This window comes from Anser brachyrhynchus (genome assembly GCF_964034855.1).
Source record: "Anser brachyrhynchus genome assembly, chromosome: Z".
Taxonomy (NCBI): domain Eukaryota; kingdom Metazoa; phylum Chordata; class Aves; order Anseriformes; family Anatidae; genus Anser; species Anser brachyrhynchus.
The window spans coordinates 19,415,831-19,441,010 of NC_137697.1; the positions used below are offsets into that span (position 1 = coordinate 19,415,831).

The 25,180-nt window shown below is 47.1% G+C and overlaps 4 protein-coding genes across 9 annotated transcripts in view; all 4 read left to right on the forward strand.

Moving 5' to 3' along the window:
- The first annotated feature begins 288 nt into the window (after positions 1-288).
- On the forward strand, positions 289-4,343 carry CCNB1 (cyclin B1). 2 transcript variants are annotated; one of them, XM_080573123.1, is made up of 8 exons: positions 289-1,112; positions 1,317-1,451; positions 1,596-1,778; positions 2,175-2,333; positions 2,725-2,958; positions 3,349-3,489; positions 3,739-3,849; positions 4,124-4,343. In XM_080573123.1, the coding sequence occupies exons 1-8, from the start codon at positions 408-410 to the stop codon at positions 4,232-4,234; spliced, it is 1,779 nt and encodes a 592-aa protein (XP_080429249.1). In that variant the 5' UTR covers positions 289-407; the 3' UTR covers positions 4,235-4,343. The 2 variants fall into 2 exon arrangements, with proteins under 2 accessions (XP_080429249.1, XP_080429248.1); XM_080573122.1 differs by having other exon boundaries at positions 393-1,112; positions 1,599-1,778.
- Positions 4,344-4,415: 72 nt separating this feature from the next.
- Positions 4,416-11,155, forward strand: CENPH (centromere protein H). The gene is made up of 9 exons (XM_080573143.1): positions 4,416-4,646; positions 4,752-4,807; positions 5,198-5,246; positions 5,527-5,601; positions 6,283-6,339; positions 7,497-7,560; positions 7,826-7,877; positions 9,082-9,239; positions 10,285-11,155. The coding sequence occupies exons 1-9, from the start codon at positions 4,546-4,548 to the stop codon at positions 10,372-10,374; spliced, it is 702 nt and encodes a 233-aa protein (XP_080429269.1). The 5' UTR covers positions 4,416-4,545; the 3' UTR covers positions 10,375-11,155.
- Positions 11,156-11,315: 160 nt separating this feature from the next.
- KGD4 (alpha-ketoglutarate dehydrogenase subunit 4) lies at positions 11,316-16,636 on the forward strand. The gene is made up of 4 exons (XM_080573144.1): positions 11,316-11,421; positions 11,749-11,812; positions 14,957-15,159; positions 16,398-16,636. Exons 1-4 carry the CDS (start codon positions 11,383-11,385, stop codon positions 16,413-16,415), a joined length of 324 nt encoding a protein of 107 aa, XP_080429270.1. The 5' UTR covers positions 11,316-11,382; the 3' UTR covers positions 16,416-16,636.
- A 134-nt stretch (positions 16,637-16,770) lies between these two features.
- The window catches only part of CDK7 (cyclin dependent kinase 7), a 29,408-nt gene continuing 20,998 nt past the window's right edge, over positions 16,771-25,180 (forward strand). For 2 of the 5 annotated variants that reach the window (XR_013943218.1, XM_080573136.1), the window contains exons 1-4: positions 16,772-17,061; positions 17,160-17,219; positions 18,416-18,449; positions 20,270-20,337. Coding sequence is in view for 3 of the 5 variants with exons in the window: in XM_080573136.1 (XP_080429262.1) it covers positions 17,002-17,061; positions 17,160-17,219; positions 18,416-18,449; positions 20,270-20,337 (222 nt within the window). In the remaining 2 variants the exon portion in view is untranslated. Of the gene's footprint in view, positions 17,062-17,159; positions 17,220-18,415; positions 18,450-20,269; positions 20,338-25,180 lie in introns of all 5 variants that reach the window. The other 3 variants (XM_080573137.1, XM_080573135.1, XM_080573138.1) reach the window with 3 other exon arrangements.

A 25,180-nucleotide genomic window follows, 5' to 3' on the forward strand; every position in this document is an offset into this window, starting at 1 on the left:
TTTGGGTGTGCGAGGCCTCTGGATCTCAGCTTCATCTGTTCGCGGTGGTCCTTTGTTACACAGATGACTAAATTTAGCCGAGGTAATTATAAGATGGGATTTGTGCGTGAAACATGCTTTTCACTTTATTTTTCTGTGGGGACAGGACCCGAGGGAGCGGCATGGAGCTGGGACGGGGGGGTCAGGCTGGGTGTGAGGGAAAGGTTCTGCACCCAGAGGGTGCTCGGGCGCTCGGACAGGCTCCCCAGGGACCGTCCACCCTGAGGTGACGATTTAGGGGTGTTTCCGCGCGGAGCCGCCCCGCGGGACCTGAGGCCCCTCACGGGCCCGCCGTTTCCCCGTCCCCTCAGCGCCCCCTGCCGCCCGCACCGCCCCCCGGCGCCCTGCCGCCGGCCCTGCGGCAGCCAATGGGCGTGCAGCGGGCGACCGATGAGCGGCGGCCGGGAGGTTTAAAAGGCGGCAGCGGCAGCGGGTCGGCCTGTCAGTCCGCTCCTCGCAGCTCTGCGCCTCGCTGCTCAGCTCCGCTCCTCCGCTGCTCAGCTCCGCTCCTCCGCTCCTCGCAGCTCCTCCGCTCCTCGCAGCTCCTCCGCTCCTCGCAGCTCCGCTCCTCGCAGCTCCTCCGCTCCTCGCAGCTCCGCTCCTCGCAGCTCCGCTCGGCGCCTCTCTCGCAACACCCCTCGGCTCCTCTCTCGCCGCTCCGCTCCGCTGTGTCGTCAAGGGTGAGTGCCTTCTCCCAGATGCCGAGCCGGCTGCCGCTACCGGCCGGCCGCCCGCGCCCCGTGGCCCGGCCCTGCAACCGGCCTGCGCCCGGCGGCCCGGGGAAGAGCAGCGCGCCCGCCGCCAAGACTGGGGTGGAGGGGAGGAAGCCGGGGCTGCTGCCCCGCACCGTCCTGCGGGACATCGGCAACAGCGCCGCCGAGCCCTCGCGGCTGGCCGCCCCCAGAAAGCCGCTGAGGGCTTACAGCAAGCGGCCGTGCGCTGCCGGGACAGCCGCCGGGACAGCCGCCAGGGCAGCCGCCAGGACAGCCGCCGGGACAGCCGCCGCCGGGACAGCCGCCGCCGGGACAGCCGCCGGGACAGCCGCTGGGACAGCCGCCGCCGCCGCCGGGACAGCCGCCGGGACAGCCGCCGCCGCCGCCGGGACAGCCGCCGGGACAGCCGCCGCCGCCGCCGGGACAGCCGCTGGGACAGCCGCCGCCGCCGCCGGGACAGCCGCCGCCGCCGCCGGGACAGCCGCTGGGACAGCCGCTGGGACAGCCGCTGGGACAGCCGCTGGGACAGCCGCTGGGACAGCCGCCGCCGCCGCTGGGACAGCCGCCGCCGCCGCCGCCGCCCAGCCCGTGCCGAAGACGACGGTCGCCAGGAGGCCGCTGAAGGCAGCTGCCAAGAAGAGTGCGCCGCCGCCGCCGCCATCACCACCACCGCCACCACCGGAGCCCCAGCCCCAGCAGGTACTGTCCCAGAGCGGGCTCAGCCCGGCCGCCGCCTCCACCGAGCTCAAACGGCGGCCGTGAGCCGCTGTGGGGCTGCCGAGCGGCGGCGGGGCTTGCCCTGATGCCCTCCGATCTGCCTCCCCCCACCCTATTGCCTTGTAGCAGGAGCCCACATCCTCATCTTCCACGGAGGAGCCGGCATGTACCCCTGCAGAGGGCATGCTGCGGCAGGAGGATCCTGATGCCTTGTCTGAAGAGGAAGATGTTGATGCAAAAGATAGTAACAGACCAGAGTTATGCAGCGAGTACGTGAAGGACATCTACAAATACCTGAGAGAGCTTGAGGTTGGTAGTAGTAGTAATAGTAGTTCAAACTACAGGGACACCTGCTGATGCAGGGAGTCTGCCTGTCATCATAAGGGTGGCTTGGAGATGGCACCCATTTTCATCTGTGGATTTTCAGGAGGCACTGATAAGTGATTCCTCAACTGAAAACGCTAGAGTAACCTGAGATGATAGCAGATAATGGTTTTTAGACCAACAGATCAGCAGTAGTGGTACCATGCTCTTCATAGCCTGTCTCTAGTAAACCAAGAAACCTTATACACACAGGCCTAGTACTGTGATCCATAGTATACTGGTACGGACCTCTTTCAAAAGCCTTAAGATGAAACAGGGGCTGGGCATTGTAATTGTTTGAGCCAAATGATTAGATATAATAATCTGATTCCTTCCACACAGGTAACACATGTAGTCAGACCCCAATACCTGGCAGGCCAGAATATAACTGCGAAGATGCGTGCTGTGCTAATGGACTGGCTTGTTCAAGTACAAGTAAGATTCAGCCTGCTGCAAGAGACCTTATACTTGACAGTTTCTATCGTTGACCTCTACTTGCAGGTAAGCATCGCTTGCCCACTGTCAGGCAATACTTTCCATAATACTAATCTAAAACACTAGATCAACTGATCAGTAACACAATACATGGTTAGTCTTGTTGTCTTTATCAAATGCAAAGTGCACTTTGCTGGTCAACTGTATTTTGTTGTTGAATTATATGCCCTATATAACCCTCTCAATTACTAATTGTGACTTAATGCATCAAAACTGCTTATTCCTCTCCTTGATTTGGTCTCAAACCCTGATCATATCCAACAGTAGATGACATATAGTTCCTCTGTATATGCCTGTATGAACTTCCTGCCACTGAACAAACATGATGCTGGCTACCTTTAAAATACGTTTTCTGAGCCAAGCCATTATGATAAAGCACTACTGCTTTTTACTACAGGACAATGCTGTAAGAAGTGCGCTACCGCTTGTTGGTATCACGGCTATGTTCCTTGCCAGTAAATATGAAGAGACGTTTCCCCCCAGTATTGGAGATTTTGCCTATGTAACTCAAGACAAGTATACAACATCCCAAATTTGCAAAATGGAGATAAAGATTCTGCAAGCCCTGGACTTTCGTCTGGGTCGTCCTCTCCCTATACACTTCCTAAACAGGACTTCAAGGATTGCAGAGGTAAAGCTGAAAACAAGTGTTCTTTAAGCAGTACCTGGAAGTTGTAATACTTAACTGTGGAAGCTTGTTATACTGGCTCAAAACTTCCATTTGAGCCCAAACAGTATTGCAGCTGTTTGTCTGCTTTCAGTCACTCGAGCCTAGCCCAGCCAAAACCGAAGTTAAAATGTTTGATACTGCAGGTGGTCAGTAGACCGCTATTAAAAGCATATGAGCAGCCTAATACAACTCAGAACTGCTCTGTGATTAAGCCATTTGGATATCAAGCCTATAGCTTGAAAAATGTTTAAGAAAGTATTTCTTCCTGTTTGACTAAAAGGCAACTCAACTAAGCCTGACAGGATGCTTTTTCCTGGGAGATGGGCAATACCTAACTCTGACTTGCTGCAGGTGGACTTGGAACAACACATTCTGTCCAGGTACCTGTTGGAGCTATCCATTTTGGACTATGACATCGCTCACATCCATCCATCCAGGAAGGCAGCTGCTGCTACCTGCTTGGCTCTGAAACTTCTCGGTGGAAGCCCGTGGGTAAGTCATGCTGCACCTGCAAGCACAGGACTTGATGTACCTATGCGCCAGCTTAAAAGGCCACCCTGGGACAAGTGTATGCAGGCCTTTTGCATTGCTCATGTCTTAGCACGGGGGGACAGAAGTAGGATGGTGACTGTTAGCTCTCCCACATTACAAAGGAGGCCAACTGTTCAAGCCCAACAGAAGTCAAAGAATCCACTGAACTCTGTTCTAGTAGGCTTGTCGAATAACTTCCTTCCCTTTCAGACAAAGACTCTGCAGCACTACATGTCCTACAGTGAGAGTGACCTTATCCCAGTCATGCAGCATTTGGCGAAGAACGTAATTCTAGTGAACCAGGGCTATATGAAGCATGCGGTAAGAACTTTTGGTGAGGGTGGGGAGCATGCTTGGCTAAGTGTCAGCGCGTGGTGCCCTGGGGCTGTGTTGGCTGTGACCTGAGCTGTCAGGCTTGTATCAGACCTGCTTACTGTAGCTGAAGGTCTGCCCCAAGGTGGGGCACAAACTGACCAAAATGGGTAAAACCTGGGTCTGGCTGCTAGAATTGGCTTGGCCTGCCCACCCCAAGCCTCAGATGAGCTGGAATAATGTAATAATCTGGGTAAACTTAACCTTACTTGTATGTTTGCAGTCCATCAAGAATAAGTACGCCAGCTCGGGCAACAAGCAAGTAAGCACTCTTGCACAGCTGAACTCTGATATCATAGAAGACTTAGCCAAACCACTGGCTGAACTGTTGTAACTGTGAAAATTCAACAAAAAAAAAGTATCGACGCTGTGTGTATATATACTCTTAGCTTTTATCTGTGTGGTTCGTGCTTTTAATAAAGATTACTTCCTCTCTACTGTCACCGTGCCTCACGCCTCGCGAGGGTTCTCTAATTACACCCTGCCTCTAATTGACATTAGAGCCCTGACCGCCCCGCCCCGCCCCCTCAGCCCGCCCGGCCGCCATCTTGCCAACGGGGGCGGCCCCGCTTGGGTGAGGCGGCCCCGCCCCGCGCGGCGGCAAGCGGCGGCCGAGGACTGCGCGGGCACTTTGAAGGCGGCGCCATGGAGGAGCTGAGCGGAGCCGGCACCAAGGCCGGTCCGGTTGCCGTGCTCCGTGCGGAGACCGGCCCCGAAGCGAAGCTGAACGTCCTCACCCTGCTCCGGTGCGTGCGGGGCGGCGGGGGGCGGCGGGGGGCGGCGGGAGGCGGCGGGGGGCTCGGTGCCGGGGCGGGCGGGCGGGCTGACGGCCTCGTTCGGCTCCCTTGCAGCCTGCGGGAGCAGCTGAAGCAGCAGCTGATGGAGTACCGAGCCGCAGCCTGCGCCAGTAAGTAACGGACCGGCCCCGCCGCGCTTCCCCCTCTGGCGCCTTCCCTTCAGGCCCCAGACACCCCCCTGGCACCCCTCTGTTATCCCCCTGACACCCCCCTGGCACCCCTCTGTTATCCCCCTGACACCCCCCCAACACCCCTCCGTTATCCCTGACACCCCTCCGACACATCTGCCTGGTGTTGTGCTTTAACCCCGCAGCCAAGCACCTACACAGCCCACCACTCCCCCTACCCCCTCCCTCTGCGTAGTCTCACTAACGCTGGAGAGATAGCGAGGTGTGGAGGTAGGAATAAAACGTCCGTTAAACGGCTTTATCCTTTACGTTACATAAGTCATGTTTAAAGTCTTCCTGTTGTGCTGTTTTAGTGGTGTTCTTGCTTTGCAGATCGAGGAAGTTACCTTGACTATGACGTTGAAGAAATATCTGTTATGCGGTATGTAATTTGTTAACTTTGAACTTCTGATGTATTTTAAAATAAATTGAAGGACTGGGAACGGAGCTTGGAAGTTCTCTTCTAGTTACTTCTTTTTAGCAGAAATTCTGGATTAACGATCAGTACTATGCAGGAATGTGGTGAAAACAAAGGAAATGAAGAGAGAATATTATTGAATGACTTGTAGTTTGGAGGAAAAGTTCTTCCTTCAGACATGCAGAGAACAAGTTAAAAATGCGAGGTTGCTTTTACAATTTTTGTTCCTTTCACACCGTTTCAGACCCATGCAAAATTTGGAAGGAGCACTGGAGGAAATAAAAATCTCCTTCAAGAACAAGACATTATGCGTGCAAAGGTAGATTTTTCTTTCTATTTGGAGGTTTTCTGTGTGTTTACATGTGTGCACATGCATGCAGAAATGCATAATTCTGATTAAAATTGTATTTCAGAGTGATACAGCACACGTTACAAACATGAGAAGTTTAATACAATTGAATCAATAGGAATGAAAAGGGAGATACCATAGAGAATAACAACAAAACACAAACTGAAGCATGTGTGAGCCTCAGAGGTTCTGGAAAGTTAAGAAAAAGCAGACAGTATACATCAGTAAAAATAGTTGGTGGTACTTTACAAATTCCTGTGAAGAGAGTGAGGTTGGTAGTTGTTACATATCTCCTGAAGCACACAACTGTTCATTTGAATTCCCACCTTTGTCCAGCTTCCCTTCTGCAGACTGGGACTGATGATATCTGAGGTATGTTTGTCAAGATAGAAATGCATTGTCACTCTTACAAATAGTCTTTGATAACACCTTTCTTGTCCTGAGGATTAAGCCCCAGTATTTAAGAAGTGTGATATTTAAAAGTTAACCACGTTTTTTGTTGTTCTTGACAGGTTTTTTTAGTATGTATTTCCAATGTGAAAGTGGGCATAAATGGAATTAGTAAATCTCTCTTCCAGTATTTATCAGCATTCAGTTCTTAGTTTCGTATTAATTCTCATCAGTTATTTGTCTCTTTCTTATACCATGCAGGATGCAGCTTGTGGATGCCCTGCGAAACAAAATGACACAGAATGATGATGAGAGAAGGTAAGGTGTTTTGGGGGGAAAGGATGGCCAGAAAAGAAAGGGCTTGGAATAGTTTAATGTGACACATTTCTATTTTACTTCATGGTAACTTTTGTAAAGCAAACTTTTCATCTAGCTTGGACTGGATGACATGTAGTCCACCTTCTGGCTAGAGACAGCATGATCAAAACTATTATATGCACAGTGGATTTACCTTTGGACTCTGAATTAACTAGTCTTTGATTACAGAGATGTTTAAGCTTGTTTCACACAAACCAGCTCAACTCCAGAAGCACCAATGTAGTTTGTTCATTAGCTCCGTTATCTTGGCTGCACTTGTGAAATGCACTGGATTCCCCACCATCAGAACTGGTGTTTTCATATTTAACTGAAGCTGCAAGAACATTTATTGAATGTTATGTGAGTTCTTGCCCTCTTCGGATCATGTCCTTAGATTTATGCTGACTTTGAGAGTTGACTGAATACGGGGATGTTTCGTGAGCAGTGGGCTCAGGCAACTTCTCTCCCTGGTCTAGACAGTAGTAAGTCACTTTGTGAAGACTGGATTTGGCTTTGCCTGGGCTTAAGTGGCTTTCCTAATTTTTGATGCATCAGTAAGAGTTTATAGTCAACAGTTTTTTGTTTCTAAAGAATATGAATTCCCAGCGCTTATAATAGCTGAGCGCATACTGCAAGCTGGTAATGGAGCCTTGCCTCTGCTTTGCTGCCTTCATTAAATAATTATGTACAAGCTTAATGCCTGTCAAACAGAACTGAAGGTTTCAAATGTGTTTGAAATTTGTTTTTTAATTTTTTGCCCACTATTAATTGATGCATGCATATGAAGTATCATGTGAGAAGTTTCGTTTCTGTTGAAAATACAGCTGAAAGCAATGCATTTCCATGATGTCCCTGTTACAGCCCAGAATTCAGGAGCTCTAACCACTAGCTATATGATTTGAAATATTAAACTTAACTGATGTTTTAGCAAAACCAAGAGCAAAACCAGGAGCCTATGTGGCACCTACAACTATAAGTATGCTAAATGTGTAGTTTTTTATTTTTGTGTTAAGATAAATGGGCATTTTTTGTTTAATCTAAATAACTTAGATTAATGCATTCATGCTGTCAACACATATTAATGGTCTAAAGGTATGCAACTTTTCTTCCTTCCTTAGACTGATTGTGGAAACTATGGAACACACAGTAAAGCTCAGCAAGGCAATAATCGAATCTCAACAAGTAAGTTCCATTTGTACCTTTTGTTGCAGTTGTGCAGGCTTGCCGTAAAGGTAATTGAAAGTAACAGGAATGCACAAGTCATTTGAAAGTAAGTATGTGGCTCAAAGGGCATAGTTCCTAGCGGTGTTAAAATTACTGAAATTGTTGCTTAGAGTGAGTATGCAAGCAAGTCTGCAAGAGCTGCCCCTAACTGCTTTTGTGGGCTGAACTAGCATCATCAATATTTATTGGATCTGAGAGTCTACGAAATATGTTTTTCTTTCAGCAAACACGTGTGATTGAAGAGAAATTGAATGACATTAGAAAGAAAAGACTCAGTAAGTGCATTAGTTATATTGACTTTATTTTATATTTGAATATACTGTTCATATTTTAAAGTGCTTCTTGTAGCATTATTAAGTAACCACAAACTTCATAATACAGTTAGAAAACTTACGAAAACAGTTTTATTAGGTGCTATAAAAATGAGCTGGTGTGATGTCTACATGATTATTAGACTGATAGAACGTATTAGTCATATTCTTGTATCTCTGATTTCGTATCTGCTAAAAAAAAAAAAAAGAAGGGTGGTGGTGTTTCGTTATTTATTATAAGCTCCCCGGCAACTTACACTTCACTTAGTAATTTAAATCAGTTCTGCAAAACTGAAAGTTTGTATTTTTTTCTCAAACTGCACTTTTGTGAAACGTTTGTTGAACAGGAGGGTATTTACTTACAAAGAGCTTGTGTAGTAATATGTGACTTGGTATTCAGAACGCTTATTATAGTGGGTCAAATTTACATTTGAAATCACATTTCAGAACTTACTAAGGTAAACAATTCTTTTGAATAGCACTAAAAGTTTGTTCTTACAAACCTATGACGAGATTTGACAACAATTCTAACAATTATTAATTCATTTTTTTGTTTCATGCATAGAAATTGGTGTGTATGTTGAGAGTAATAGACACACTGAAGTATCTCTTTTCACAGAAAAAAATGAGCACCCTAACACCTTCCTTCAGGAAAGGAATGCTGTATCAGGAACAGCAGCATTCTTCCCATGTACGAACTCTTCCTTCATGGTGTCTTTCAGTCTAACTTTTAGCCTGGTTTCGTCCAAAACCCGGCAATACTTACTGATGTTGTCCATATATCCCTTCTATGATTTTTGAATTCGTTTTCAATCAAACATGATTGTAAACATCTCCAACTATAAAAGTCGTGACAACTGAAGATGTGGTGTAGGACAGGTATTCAAATTAGTATCTATGTCTGAAGGAAATGCAGACCTTATTCAAAGGACTTTTGGTTTTGTTAGCAGCCAGGGAACCAGTCGGTGTGTAGTGATACCAGATACCACAGTACTTGTGTCTTGTGTGAAAGGTACATTGTGAGTTCTGGTGGAGGAAACAGATGGAGAGAGAAGTTTGAGCTATTGCAATGGAAGTGCCTTAGATGTCTGTAAGAAAAAAGTATCTCTTTAGGTCTTCTGCCCACTGAAATAGTTCTTAATGCTTTCTTTTACTAATAATGGAACAGTTCTGAAACAGGCTGAAGAAGACAAACTACTGCAAATTCGTGACGTGGAAAAGAAAAAGGAAGTAGCAAATACGAAAGTGTCTGAAATATTGGAGAGTGTACATAAAAACCTACAAACTGAAAGAGCGATGGCTACAGTAATTCAAAATGTATTCCAGGTAATTTCATAGCTTTCAGAAGCAGAGTTGCAGTTCTGCATTACAAGCAAAATAATATACTGTATAGTGAATGTGACTTCAAAGTCATTTTCTAAACTCTTTAAGTAACAGCAATAATGGAAAAACTGCAGTATGAAAGGAAATCTTTGTTATTTTAAAGACTAAAACTATGAAACTTTTTTGGAGTTATTATTTACAGAGTTTAGAAACATTCTATTGATCTGTCTTTATTTCTTTGGTCCCTTAAAGGTACAAAGGTAATGCATTTTCCAGAAATGTGTCTATCACGACAGTGGCTATAATTCCTTACACTGGTAGTCACCCCTACATCCTCCCCAAACCAGTTCCCTAGGACAAATAAATAGGCCTTAATCCGATGATACCGGTGGGATTAGGGTGGGAGGTGGGCCTCCTGCAGCATCCAGTGCTCAGAGGAGCTCCACTAGAGGTCATGTGTCCTCTGCTGCTACCCCCTACTCTGCCTCTTGCAGTGTGGCTTGTCCTGACCAGTGAAATACCAGTGAAGAACGCACATAGTTTACTTTAAAAATTTTTTTTTAAAAAAAGGCTGTGGAAGAATGTATTTGAGGCCTTCAGGTAGAAAAAGGGATATAACCGTTCTGTGAATTTGCATGATAGTGGAATACCAAGAACAGAAAAAGAGTCACATGTTCTTTCTGTTGCACGCCATGTCTACTACTAGCTTGAAACATAATATGGTTTCATCTCAAATCGAGAACAGGAAATTAAACGTTTTAGTGGGTTTTGGATTAGATTCCCGGAATTCTGTTTTTGTACTCCTAAAGTCTTCTGAAACATAAGTAAAATAATTCTTTTTTGGTTAAATTAAAGATTCCCATTTTCAGTCTAGAATGGCAGAGTGAGAATGTTAAAAACAATCATTTTCTCCTCTCTTCCCAAGTCCTGTCCATTTCAAACACTGCTGTGAATTTCAAGGGCTTCCAAAGTTTAAATAAGACCAACAGAAATTTTGATCCTTTTTAAGAGCTTTTATTTTTTAACCACTAGTCTTTCTGTCTTGTAGAATATCATCATTGGAAGCAGAGTTAACTGGGCGGAAGATCCATCTTTGAAGGCAGTTGTTCTACAGCTTGAAAAAAGCATCTTTATTTGAGTCAGGAAGATGGCCTTTCATATTTACAGTGTGGATAATCAATATATTATATAATCAATATTTTTTGTATCATAAAAGACTGAGCTTTTATGAATTTGAAATTTTGACCTTTCTGGAAGTTCTCTCTACAGGCTCAGAATATGGCCATGCAACTCATTGAAGTGCATTTTTAATTCCTGGTAAACAACAAGCAGTGTAGCTGATGAACCTAAGTGAAGGGTTACTTTATAGCTCTTCGACGCCAAGAACTTGTTTTCCCCTGAAATTCAGCAATAAGACAAGAAAAAACAATGATTTATATAACCTATACATGATAAGCTTTTACGTAAAAGGTATTACACCAAGGCTCTGCCACTGCTGTCCTGCTCCACCTTCCCGCGCTTTGTGTCTTCCTGCCTGCACCACGGGAACCTGCAGTGTCGCCGTAGAAAGCTCAAACTGTAAAACGTGGTTAGGAAAGTGTGTCTGCGTGTTTTTTTTTGTTGTTTTGTTTTTGTTTTTCAGTCATTAAACCGCTATGTATAATTTTATGCCTAGAAAAGTGTGGCTGTGCTACGCGGTGATGAGCTACGCAGCATGACCGGTGCCAGAAGAGGAGCGAGCGGTCGGTACTGCGCCACGCCGTGAGCTCCCGCAGCCCCGGGCAGTCGGGGCGGGTGGCGGCACAGCACGCCAGCCGCATTCCACGCTTTTAGACGCCAACGCTCGCATTTTTACTAAGTTCCGCTACCTTGGCCGAACCGCGCTGCGTGCGCTGTGCTAAATAAAAGAAATAACTGGGCACTTTGTCCTTCACCTGCGCTGTGCTAAATAAAAGAAATAACTGGGCACTTTGTCCTTCGCGAGCGCCTGCTTGGGGGAGTGCCCGCCGTGCGCTGGCGGCACCCGAGCGAGCCGGGGGGCAGCTGGGGGCCGGGGCTCTCCCGCCGGCGCGCCCGCGGCCCCGCCCCCTGCGGGAAGCCCCGCCCCCTGCGGGGAGCCCCGCCCACCCGTGGGCCGGGGGTGACCATGGGCAGCAAGATGGCGGCGGCCGCCCGCGCCGTGCAGGTGACGGCGGCGGCCCCGCGCTGCGGGCGCGGTGAGGGCGGCGGGGCCGGGGGGCGGCCGGCGGGGACGCCCCCGCACGGGGCCGGCGGGGATCGGGGGCGGCCGGGGCCCGGGGCGCCGCCCGGGGGCCGTGTCCTTGGCGCGGGGAGGGGGCGCCCGGAGCGGGGCGGGGCGGGCTCCGTGTCCCCGCGGGCATCTCCGTGTGCGCGGTCCGACCCCCGGGGGTTCTGCGCCGTGTGCCAGCGGTGTGCGGGTACCGCGGGGTCAGCATCTGCCCAAAGCGCGTCCTGTGCTCCTGACGTCTCCTGCTGCCTTGTCGCTTTGTAGGTGGTCAAGCCGCATACTCCGCTCATTAAGTTCCCGGACAGGAAAAGCGGTCCCAGGCCTAAAAGTAAGTATGTCGCCCCTCCGTCTAGAGAAACAGCCCGTGCCAGGTTCTTTCTCTGAACCGCCTTACACAGCAGCACGCTTCTGCTTTCACGCAGTGACCCGCCTGATGTGGGGCAAGGGTTCTGAAACACGGCTGTTTCAGTTTGAAGGTAACTCCTGACTCAGCCCTCCCAGACTCTGTACGACTGCGGGAATGCATACGCTGCACGCATGCCTATTTCTTGGCCAAGCCAGGTTCCCGGAGATTTACACTACTTGCACACAAAGTCCCATTCCTGCAAATGCTAATAATCTCCTGAGGTGATCGCGCCAAAGTCACTCGGAAGCAGGTTTAGCTATTCGGTGGTACTTGCAGAAATGATGTTGCATTTGCCTCGCCCGTTCTTTTCTTAATTGGAGCGTGCAATGTTTGTAGTATTTGAAACCTTGATTTTAGGTGGCAGAGCCGTTCCGCCGTACATTTTAAATGTTTCCTAGCGTTATTAATTAATGCTGAGAAAAAAACATATTTTCATGGCCATCTTTGACATCAACTTTTATACCTATAGCTTTGTTGATGTTTATAGGATCCTCCGTATTGTTACATTTACACATCAAAGTTACATAAGCTGTATGTTGTTTTTCTCATGAGTCAATAAAGCGTTTGAAACTAAAATAGAAGAAGTCTTATGAAGCTCAGTTACGTTCTCATTTGTTTAGAAATGATGGCTGTTCTCACTCTTTTTTAGTTTGTTGCCTCTGATGTCTTTTTTTCTAGTACTTGTGTCAAAATTTGTCAACACCAGAGGTATCTCCTTGAAGCAGATAGTTAATTTAGACATCTGAAAATTCTTCTTTTTATTTTTTTTCCTGCTATGCTAATGTTTATGATGGCTAAAAACATAGGGATTTTAAATTTCAAGACTGTTACCTTCAAACTTTACACACTTAATTCTGTAACGCCATCTGAAGGGTGACTATTCAGTAAAGAATGGTTGGCAGCACCTTAACGCACCAGTAACTGCACCATATATTTGCCAGAGCATTTTAACACCAGAGATTTAGCTGTAAGTTTCGTTTATCCTTTGACATTTCAAAGTATCTACAGTGTACATCAGTGCCACTTCTGATGTATCCATGAAGTCCTCAGGAACCATATTTGGGGATAACTTTGCCAGAACTCCGTATGCTGTACCCCGTTTAGCCAGCTGCACCATCTCTCATGCCAGCAAATTGCATTCTTAAAAAATGCATTATGTACCTCTTTATCTCTGTGTCAGAAGAACTTTGTCACTGTAGCTTTCGGGTCCGCTAGACCTTTCTACCAGAACCGTGTTCTGTCACCTCGATAGCAAATTGCAGTCTGCCTCTCTTTGCTTGAAGGTTGTGGCAGTGCCTGCGTTCACCGCACCAGGCTGCTGCTTGCGCATGGCCACACGGAGCTCTGCAGATCAAAGATATACTTTTAGAGCCATGGGTGCTGGAAAGGCCAGCCAAATTCTTTTATGGTATTACTATTGCAACACGTTGTCAAACAGGGCAGGGAAAACTATAGGAGAGGCTGTAACTGCGCTAATGCAATTGCAGTGTTAGGTCTAGTACTTCTGAGTCCCGATTTCTTGTGTTTTTAATTGGCCAGTGCGTCTGTTCCAACTACGTATCAGAATCAAAATTGTACGGTAGAGGAAGCTCTCGGGTAAATCTCTAAATATTTTTGTGGCATATAAAACAAACTTGGAGAAGCTATTTCTCATAAGGAGTTTTATTTCTTGAAACAAAAATACTTTATAGGCGTTACTGGCCAGAATTATTTGTCAGCTCTGTGTTGTCAGAAACAGCTCTTTCTTCTGTTTTCGTCTTCTGCCCCTTTTGCCTCCTGCTCTTAAATTTTAGAATTTAATCTTCATGGCATGCCCTGTGTTCAGATTATGTTCCTTTTGATAAGTTCTCTTCCTCCTTGCTCGGTTTGGGACCTTCCTTGCCAAACCACCTGATCAATTTGCAGCTTTCAGATAGAGTCTTCTGCGCGAGAACTTCTGAGTGTGCCCCTCCATGGTGTTTTTTACCAGCAGTGGTTTGATGACTTCGTTGCAGCTGTTTGACATCCCTGTCCTGCCAATCAACTCGGACTCACCATGGCTCCTCTCCTTTGTCACTGCTGATCTTGTTGGAGGCAGCGGGGAGAGAGGCAGGCAATACCATGGCATTTTAACACATCCAGGTCTGCTCAGTCTTGATGCTACTTATTTTGTAAATTCTTAGTCTGCCTGTACCAGCTGTGTTTATCGTGCTCATTTTTCAGGGACACTGAGAAGAACTTCCTTCGGGAGCAGTCTGCTTTACTGTTTTTTTTTAACCAGGCCTGAGTGCTTCCAAAGGAAACATACTGCTATGAGATGCAGTCCTCCCTGCCATGGTGACTGTGTATTTCCATTGTCAGATCCACCACGGAGGGGCAGACCTGAGGTCCAACAGGCTGGCTTTGATAGCACTGCCTTTTTGTTGTCTGTTTTCCTATCCTCAAACTGAAGGCAGCTTCCCTAACGTGAATTCCTTAAGCCTAACTCCTGGCCCTCTTCTCTGAAGTATTTCATGCAGTACTTGGTCTGCATTTCATTAACAGTTTGATTGCTGATTCCCAATAGTTGTGTTCATTCGGCATGATGTTAAAGACGGGTACAGCACTGCGCATTGTGAGCTTCATCCTCCTGTAAGCCTCTCTTTTTCACCAGTCTGTCTTTACCGTTGCAGAAAACAGAAAGCGTTATCTCAGTGGACCTTAGTTATTCATCTTAGTTATCTTTCTGCATAACCCTCTCCACACACACATTTATGGTACTTCGTGCTGCAAGGAAAGCTTCCCAGTGAAGGAAAGCCTTTGTTAGGATATATCATGTGGAAATCTTGTGTTTCCACGTGAACATTTCTGCCATTCAAATATGCATTCTTTTCATTTCTGATTAAATGTGTCCTTGATACTGTGCTCTTCATATATTAAACAACAATTAGAATGGGTTGTGAGAAATAGAGCATCTTAACTCTTTTAATGTTTGTTATAAGGAAGAAAGTTAATTGTCAATAACTAGTAACTTTTGCTGGTTGCTTATCTAATTAATTTTACAGTTTTGTTACATTTCTGTAAATGTTTTTGCAATCTGGGTTTCAGTACAGGAATCTCTACAAGCAAGTGTGCCATCACCCCATGCTTCAAAAGCACAGGAGTCTGTCGGAGGCAGGGCACCAGCCTTTCAAAGTATTTCACCTGTTAGTAGGGTACAAGGTACACCAGACACTTCAGAATTAGCAAGAACCTTCCCTCAGAAATACAGAAGGAAACTTATGTCAGATGAAGAGATTGAATATATTCAAGTAAGTTTCAATGACTGTATGTTCTCTGTTTACCCAGCATTTATCTTACTTGAAACTTTGAAGGACCTGTAGAAATACGGTAGTACATTGCAGTTCTTGGTAAGTGTGTACTCAGAGCTCTCACAGCTTCGATGCACAGTACCCAAACTACAAATCCTTGGTACACGGGGTACCCAGCTTTTACTAATCAGCAGCTCATGGTGTCACGGAGAGAGACAGACTTAGAACACGCATGGAAAGCTAGTGTAGGTACAGCCTACATTAACCATAGTCGCTACCTGTTCTGTAACAGCTGCTTAATGTGTAATTTGAATGTGTTGGATGTGACCACTGGAGTCCATTCACGGACCGGCAGAAGCTATTGCCAGGTGACAGACGTCCAAAATATTCTTCAAACTAGTTTTTATGAGTTATTTAATAGTAAGTTAACTTTTGTATTTCAACTTTTGGGAACATTTTATTAAGTTTAATATAAATATTTCCTGAAATATTTGCAATTACAATATTATATGGGAAAGGTAAGAGAGACGTACTTCCATAACAATTTTGAATTGTAAACATCATTACTTAAAAGAGGAGAATTGAAGAATTAGAGAGATAGGTGTAAGTTTGAAATGAAAAGACACTTAGGTAGCTTTGTTAAATGATAAGGACACCTAAAGTGTAACCACATGAGTAGAGGAAATCAGTTTTTCTGCATGCATATGGGTAGGATATCATAATTAGAAGATGGATTATTTTCCACAGTTATACACTTCTTCACCTCCAGCATATTTTTTTAACCAGGAGATACATTGTAAAATAATTGGCACATTAATGAATTTCTGACTTCTCACAGAGGTCATAATTGCTGACCCGGGCCTTGTTTTTTTCTTTGCACTTTGGAATTTGAGCAATGGAAATAATCCTCAAACTTCTGTTCACCGTTGCTGTGTCTATCAGGCCTTCTGTAAAGCGAGTAAGAGTCAGGTTTCTTCAGATGGGGAGAATTGCAGCCGTAGGTATGGGCTGCAGGATTTTTTCTTTTTTTATATTCCTCACTGAAAATTGGGCTGTTGCTGATAGATGATGGTGCTTTTTTTCATGCCCATTCTTTTATAGATTAGAAATCAAAGTCTAAATAAAGTCTAAATAAGAAGTTAAGACTAGAAACCTTGTTTTTGGGCTGTGTGTGAAAAAGCTCGTGTCTCCCCTTGGTGTAGTGGTGTGTACTTAGTCTGTCCCCTTTTCTCTTTCAGCGTGGAGGTCCGGAATAAGCGCAGAAGACAAGTTTGTCCCCACTGCTGGAGGACGAAGCGTTGTGTTCACCGCGCAGGCGTTTCCTTAGCGTTACAAACGATTGTATACTGGTAGCTTTAACAAAACCCCGGTGCGAGGGGCGGGAGGGCAGACATGACACCCCTCGCACGTTTCAGTCGATGGCTAACTAGATGCCGGCACACCATTAAAATATTTTTCTAATTAGCCACTCTACAAAGCGACACGGCGGCGTGCTTCTTCACGGGAGCCCTCAGGGGGACGTGAGGCGGGGCGGGGCGGGAGCGGGGACGGTTGGGGGGGGCGGGGACGGTTGGGGGGGGCGGGGACGGTTGGGGGGGCGGGGACGGTTGGGGGGGCGGGGACGGTTGGTGCCCCGTCGCGGCGCAGGCGCGGCCGGTGACACGAGGCGGCGGAGCTGGGGCCTCGGCACCCTGCGGTTGCTAGGGGCGGCTCCCGGCGGCGGCGGCGGGCCGGAAGCGTGGCGGTGTTAAAGGCCCGCGGCCGCCGTTCGGCAGCCGCCATCTCGCGTTCCCCGCTTCCCTTGCGTCTCCCCGCTTCCCTTGCGTCTCCCCGGTGGCAGCCATGGATGCGCGGGCACGGGCCAAGCGCTACGAGAAGCTCGATTTCCTTGGGGAGGGGCAGGTGAGCGGCCCCGGCCCTGGCCCCGGCCCCGGCCCCGGCCCCGGCCCCGGCCCCGCTGTCACGCGTGTCTCGCCCTTTTTTCTTTTCTCTCCCCGCAGTTCGCCACCGTGTACAAAGCAAGGGATAAGAACACCAACCAGATTGTGGCTATCAAAAAGGTGGGTGTCGGCGTGCCTCCCTGCCCGCGCCATGGCTATCTTATTTTAGTTCTTTATTTTTCGGACCCTTAATGGGCAGTGGAGCACTCTTTTTTTATTTGCAAGTACCCCGCTTCAGCTGCCTAAGTACCTCGCTTCAGCTGCCTTTAATACGTCGTTTTTCCAAGAAGAAAGGCTACCTTCAGTCCTACTAGATCTGAGTTTCTGAAGGGTTACCTAGCCTGCAGCTTGAAATGATGTTACACATTAAAACCAAATAAAGCACACTTTCTGAATTTAAGGCTTTGTTAGCCCCTGATAAAAGCTTGCTACTTAAATCTTTCTGCCTGCCGTTCGTTATTTCCTTTGGTCCAAGAATGTTATGCTTGGTTAACTTTGGATAGCAGTTTTTTGGCAGAAACTGGCAAAAGCATTCTCATATCTGCAGCTTAGCTGTACAAATACAAACGTTGAAAATGCTGTTGTTGTCATAAAGCGTTTCATTTAGTGCTATCTGAAGAGATTACGGGAAGTTTTCGTATTGGAAAGAGGTGATTAGCAGTGCTTTGCGAGGGATGAAAACTGTATGTTATGGTGCTGTGTTTAGATAAGAGCCCAGGTTTACTTAGGCAAGTCGAACTGTATCAATAACAAGTAATTATGTTTTGTACACTAGTCCATTTTAGCTTTACAGCACTGTTTCTGCAGGGTTGCTAATATGCTAGTAGTAGCAGCTGTTGCAGAAAGTGTTCCTGCTTGCTTGTATTGTACCCTTTTCTTATTTTTATCATCTGGAAATAAAAGTACTTGAAAGTTCATTCAGCAAATGCTCAAGACAGAATGATTCTAGTAAAATTAGTGTTCTCTGTGTACTGGGGCAGGGTTTGAGGCCTTCTGAGAACACTGACAGTTCCTTGGCCTCGCTTCTCGCAGGGGAGAGGCTTGGTACTGGTATGATAAAGCTTTTTCAGTACAAAGCATTCTGTGCTGCCAGTTTGTAACGTGTCTGTTTTCAGCCGTCATGAATATTTCTCAACTTTCATAAAAGCTAACGCTGTGGAATCAATTTTCTTCTTAAGAAAAAATTGCCTGCCTGGTAGAGCTCTTTGTGGTAGTAAAACTCATTCTGTTTTGGAGTAATAACAACACTGAAGAATGTACCGTAACTGTTGGCGCAGATGGCTTAACCTTATATAATACGAAACGTTTGTTTTCAGATTAAACTTGGGAATAGATCAGAAGCTAAAGATGGTAAGTTTTAAAATAAGTTCATGTTGCATGGCTTTGTTGTCTTTGTTTCTGCAAAGTGGTGGGTTAATTTTTCAGACTGTAGCTTGGCTGAGGAAAAACGAGCTTTACTCCTTCAGTGTAAGGCTTAATTGAGGTTGTTTATTTAATTGAGGTTGTGTATAAAAAAATAAATCTTCCCAACCTGGAGAGACAGAAAAAAGCAATAGAAATATCTGCACACTCTTTGTAATATCTACCATGGCTGACTGTGTATATATAACCTGTTAGCTTCTCAATTTAAGTGGAATACAAACACGAATATAATGTAGAATAATAATATTTACAGCACTGAGTTTAGAATACCTTCTTGTTTTGATGTGCCTCTGTGCCTTAAATGTGTAAGACAGGTGAGAGTGCTTACCTCTGTTGTCAGATGTTTGCTTTGTGCTGTTTTTGTGGTTTATGCTCAAACAAAAATTAGTGAAAACAAGATCTTAAAAATCTTGTCTCTGTATGGGTAGGTTTTGTTGTTTTGTGTTGAGAAATAGGTCCATGCAGCAGAGTCTTTTGATCGTGTTTTCTGACCAGCCTTGTGTCTTTAGGCATGGGTATTGCAGGTAAAACCCAGTAATCGTGGTTGTCTCTTACTTAACTGTGTGGTGCCCAAAAATGCAGTAGTATATGTATAGGCTGCCATCCTTCGGGGATCCTACATCAGGTTACCAACTTCTTGTGATGAGTTTTTACTCTCACCTCTCCAGTTTCATTCTAAGGATGAATTTTCAGACATTCCAGAGTCTGCCAGTTGTGCAGACTGCCACAGAGTCATGATTCACCTGGTCTTCACTGGGCTAATGTCCTTCAAGGACAGTCATTACCTTTGGCCTAAACCTATAGTTCAAAAAAATAGTAATCATGTCTGGTTTCCTGGTGCTACCAGGTAACATCCTGGAATACTTTTCTCTGAATCCAAGAGTTGTGCTACAGCAGGTTTCAGCAGGTAAAATCTGCTTTCAGATGCCTGTCTAAAATTGGAATTAAAGCAGGCAAAGCAGGAGCGTAGGCTAATCCATCGCTTTGCTAGAATATTATATGTTGAATGAGATCACAAGTTTTGGGAGAACATTCTTCTTCAGCTCATGTGCAGCTGAAACTCTTCTTCCACAACATGCTACAGGAATGTGTGCTTGCCAGCCAGTTGTGTGAGCCATACATACCAGCATTATTTGAAGGAAGACCCAGGAATCAGGGTCTGATGTGGTGCAGCTTGTGTGACTGCCAAAGTGCACACCCCAGGATTTCTGTATAAAATTTCTCTATAAGGTTTACATTCAGGTGAGCAGGCTTTGGCCACTCTACTGTTATTGTCACGATACAAGTATAGAAAAGTGTGCACTTCCTGCCTTTCTAAATAATGCTACTTTGATTCTGTGATTCAGAAAGAAGAGATTCATGAGGTTTGTCATTGTGCCTCCCTCTGGAAATGACACATTGAAGAACTAATATTTGCAAGAAGTAACTTATTTTAAAACAAAACCAAAGCTTGGTATAATCTGAAAAAGATGATTTTTTTTTTCTAGGCTTGTTCAAGAACATGATGATCTAAATCTTCTGATTGTCATGATATATTTGCTATGAAAAAAAGTATACATCCACCTTTATTTAGGCTTCAGCAATCAACGTATCTATAGCAATGGACTTGGCATTTAACAAGCAGATGAGTGGTGAGGAAGTAGATTGTAATAGTAAATCATCAGTGAGTAACAGAGTGAGAGGTTTCTTTGAAGCTTAAAATAAAGTTTTTAATTTTGTTCTCTCATCTTTTTTTTTTGTCAATGTAGGAATCAACAGGACAGCCCTCAGGGAGATAAAGTTGTTACAGGAGCTAAGCCATACAAATATTATTGGTGTAAGTAAAATGAATGCTACTTCTAGAATTGGTCCCCAAATACTATTGGTACTGTTTCAAACAAATTCAGAATTATTTGGGTCATGGAAAGGCTACTTAATTTTGTTGTAGCTGTTTGTCACCTAAAATGAGCAGTCGAACAGTTGTTATGGCAAAACACTTATTTCAATAACAAAGTCTTTTATTTTGAACTCCTGTTACTGTTTCCACGAAACACCTTCTGGGTTTTGTGGAAATTAAAGGTGGGAAGACTTGTGGAGACTTTAATCACCTGACTTTCTATCTCCGTGATAGATATGCATACGAATGCAATATTGAATTTATCTGAATTTGGTAGCTTCAGGTGAAACCAGTGACAGCCAAAAGCAAGCTTAGTGAGCAGTGGTACAGTGGGACTCACGGGGCTTACTAGGTTTTAGTGCTGATATTTAAAACTTTTGTTGGCAGGAATAATGCCTGTATCTTTTCAGTTTTATTTATATTGACTCTCAGCTACAGATACTTAGATGGAGCTGAAGATACTTCAAAATTAGTTAACGTAGATCATCTGAAGCTTTGCCATAAGTATTAGAGCTGATATTAATTTTCCGGATAGTTTATTTAACATTTCAGGCTGGAGATACAGTACTCCTCTGGACTGTGAAATTACTCGGCCACTTACCGAGGCGATCGGCTGCGGGGCAGGCGCGTTGTGCAGCGGAGGGGGGGATGGAGTCGGGCAGGGCATTTTTTCGGCATCGAGGCCACTCGAGGGAGCCGCCGGGAGCCGGCCGCCCTCGCGAGGGAGGCTGAGGAGGCGTAGGCGGAGCCAGCAGCGCCCCTCAGGCAGCCCCTGGGGAGCGCGGCGAGCAGGGCGGGGCGCGGCGGGGCGCGCAGGCAGGGCGAGCGGGGGGGGGGGGGGGGGCCTCGCCGCTCTTTTGCAGCGGTCTTTCCCTTCGGTACTTGTAACCTGCCTGCGAGGAACCTGGCCGTGGTATCAACCAGGCAGAAAACCATGGCCTCCGCATCTCTTGCGGCCTCTCCAGCCGCAGTCACCGATGTGGCTACTCAGACGGAGGGCTCGGGGAAACACGCAGCCATCCAGGTCTTGGGCTGCAGGGTGTGCCCGAGTCTTCTGCCGGTATCTGACAGCAGCAGCGAGGGGTATGCCCCTCACTGGGCAGGTGTGCCCAGGTTGAAGAGCTGCTCAGCCAGGTAGCGGAGCTTTGGGAGGAGGTGAGCAGGCTCAGGAGCATCAGGGAGTCAGAGAGGGAAATTGACTGGTGGAGGTGTACTCTACCCTCTCTGAGACAGACTCACGAGCCTGCCACAGCACAAATGTCTCCTGCTACGCAGAAGACAAAAGTTCCCTCATCCTGCCAGGCAGCAGGAGGAGACCTAGGCCAAGGGGGGGAATGGAGGCAGGTTCGTGTTCGGGGTGGTAGGCGAGCCCTGTCCCTGCCCACCTCACCTTCCCATCTACCCTTATGTAACAGGTATGAGGGTCTAGAACACGACAGTCAGAACAGCGAAGTAGACGAAAGCCCGTCCCAGTTGGAGAGGGTGCCTAAGGCAAGGCAACCTACCGCCCGCATTGCTACATCAACTGCTAAAAAGAAAGAAGGGTTATTGTCATGGGGGACTCCCTTTTGAAAGGGACAGAGGGCCCAATATGCTGACCGGACCTAACCGACAGGGAAGTCTTTTGCCTCCCTGGGGCTTGGGTGAGAGACTTCGCTAAGAAAGTCAAGCACCTGGTACGGCCCACTGACTACTACCCACTACTGGTCTTTCAGGCTGGTAATGACGAGGTAGCAACGAGAAGTCTGAGAATGATCAAAAGGGACTTTACGGCTTTGGGGCGACTACTTAAAGGATCAGGGGCACAGGTTGTGTTTGCCTCCGTCCTGACAATAGGGAGGATCCTGACAATAGGGGGGATCAATGCTGACAAGCAGACTCATCACATTAACACGTGGCTTCAGGACTGGTGCAACCAGCAGAATTTCAGGTTTTTTGATCACGGGAAGGTCTACGTGACACCGGGCCTGCTGGCACCAGATGGGATGCGCCTCTCTCAGAGAGGGGTGAGGATTTTTGCTCAGGAGTTGGCAGGGCTGATAGATAGGGCTTCAAACTGGAGTTGACGGAGGAAAGGGATAAAACCAGGCACGTCGGTGATGAGCTAAGGGATGGTGCGCTAGAATCAGAGGGACTGTGTGCTAGTGAGGCCCTTCGGTCGGCTACACAAGGTGCTGCATGTAGGGAGGCACATTTGAAGTGCTTCTACACAAACACACGCAGTATGAGGAATAAAATGGGTGAGCTAGAAGTCTTGGCCCAGTCCCACAGCTATGACATCATCGGCATAAGCAAAACCTGGTGGGATGAGTCCTGTGGCTGGTGTGTTGCAATAGGTGGTTACAGGTTTTTCAGGAGGGACAGGCAGGGTAGGCCAGGTGGTGGGGTGGCGATGTATGTGAAGCATGGGCTGGACTGTGTGGAACTTCAGGTTGGCGATGGTGAAGTTGAGAGCCTCCGGGTAAGGATTAAGGGATGAACAAACAAAGGGGATGTCGTTGTGGGAGTCTGTTACAGACCACCTGGCCAGGACGGCACTGCGGATGAATTATTCTTTGCAGAACTAAGAGATGCCTTGAGATCAACTCCCCTTGTCCTAATGGGGGATTTCAACGTGCCAGACGCCAACTGGGATCACCACACAGCTGACGCGAGCAAGTCCAGGAGGTTCATAAAGCGCCTAGATGATAACTTCTTGGTGCAGGTGCTAAGAGAGCCAACTAGGCAAGGTGCCCTCCTAGATCTGTTGCTGGAGAACAGAGAGGGTCTTGTGGGAGATGTGGCAATTGGCGGCCGTCTCGGTCATAGTGGCCATGAAGTGATTGAGTTTAGAATTTTATGGTGACAGAAGGAAAACTGTCACCAAAACTTTAGCCCTGGATATGGGGAAAGCAGACTTCAGGCTGCTGAGGGAACTAGTCAGCAAGGTCCCCTGGGAAACTGCTTTTGATGGCATTGGTGTCCATCAGTGCTGGTCAATCTTTAAGCACTACCTCCTAAAAGCACAAGATCAGACGATTCCAAAATATCGGAAGGCAGGCAGGCTGGGCAGAAGGCTGGCCTGGCTGACCAGGGATCTTCTACTGGAGCTTAGGTGAAAAAAGAAAGTATACGGCTGCTGGAAGGAGGGTCAGGCAATGAGGAAGGAGTACAGGGATGCTGTTCATGTTTGTAGGGAGAAAATTTGTGTGGCCAAAGCCCAACTAGAGTTGAAGCTGGCCATGTCTTTGGGAGACAATAGAAAAGGTTTTTTTAGGTATGTGAACAGAGAAAGGAGAACCAAAGAAAACACAGGTCCGCTACTAGATGGGGAGGGTCTGCTCACAAACAATGACATAGGCAAAGCAGAGACATTAACGCCTTCTTCGCCTCTGTCTTCAACACTGATGATGGGCTTTGGGACCCAGGGTGCCCTGAGCTGGAGGACCATGATGGTGGGAATGACAAACTCCCAACCGACCCTGAACGTGTGCGGGATTTGCTGCTCCACCTGGATCCGTACAAGTCCATCGGATGGGATTCATCCCAAGGTGCTTAAAGAGCTGACTGATGTCATCGCGGGACCTCTCTCAATTGTTTTTCGGTGATCTTGGGAATCTGGAGAGGTCCCATTGGACTGGAAGCTGGCAAATGTTGTGCCAATTTTCAAGAAGGTTAAGAAAGAAAACCCTACCAATTACAGGCGTGTCAGTCTCACGTCAGTGCCTAGTAAAATTATGGAGAAGATGATTCTTGAAGTTATTGAAGCGCATGCTGGGGACAATGCAGTCATTGGTCCCAGCCAACATGGGTTCATGAGGGGTAGGTCCTGCCTAACAAACTTGATTTCCTTTTATGATAAGATCACCCATCTAATTGATCAAGGGAGACCAGCTGATGTGATCTTTTTGGACTTCAGCAAAGCTGGTGACACGGTTTCCCATAGGATCCTACTGGACAAAATGTCCAGCATACAGCTAAACAAAAGCATCATACGATGGGTGAGCAATTGGCTGACGGGCAGGGCTCAAAGGGTTGTGGTAAATGGGGCCACATCTGAAAGGCGGATGGTCACTAGTAGGGTGCCTCAAGGCTCCGTTTTAGGGCCAGTCCTCTTCAATGTTTTTATAAATGATTTGGATGTAGGACTGGAAGGTGTTTTGAGTAAATCTGCCGACAACACCAAACTTGGAGGAGTTGTGGACTCAGATGAGGGTGGAAAGGCCTTGCAGAGAGATCTGCACAGATTGGAGAGCTGGGCGATCACCAACCACATGAAGTTTAACAAAAGCGAGTGCCGGGTCCTGCACCTGGGACAGGGCAACCCCGGCTATACGTACAGACTGGGCAATGAGACGCTGGAGAGCAGCCCCGCAGAGAGGGATCTGGGGGTTGTGGTTGACAGCAAGTTGAATATGAGCCAGCAGTGTGCCCTGGCAGCCAGGAGGGCCAACCTTACCCTGGGATGCGTCAAGCACGGCATTGCTAGTTGGTCGAGGGAAGGGATTGTCCCACTCTACTCCGCGCTGGTGCGGCCTCACCTCGAGTACGGTGTGCAGTTCTGGGCACCACAGTACAAAAAGGACATGAAACTGTTGGAGAGTGTCCAGAGGAGGGCGACGAAGATGGTGAAGGGCCTAGAGGGGAAGACACATGAGGAGCGGCTGAGGGCACTGGGCCTGTTCAGCCTGGAGAAGAGGAGGCTGAGGGGGGACCTCATCGCAGTCTACAACTTCCTCACAAGGGGCAGTGGAGGGGCAGGTGACCTGTTCTCCGTAATCACCAGTGATAGGACCTGCAGCAA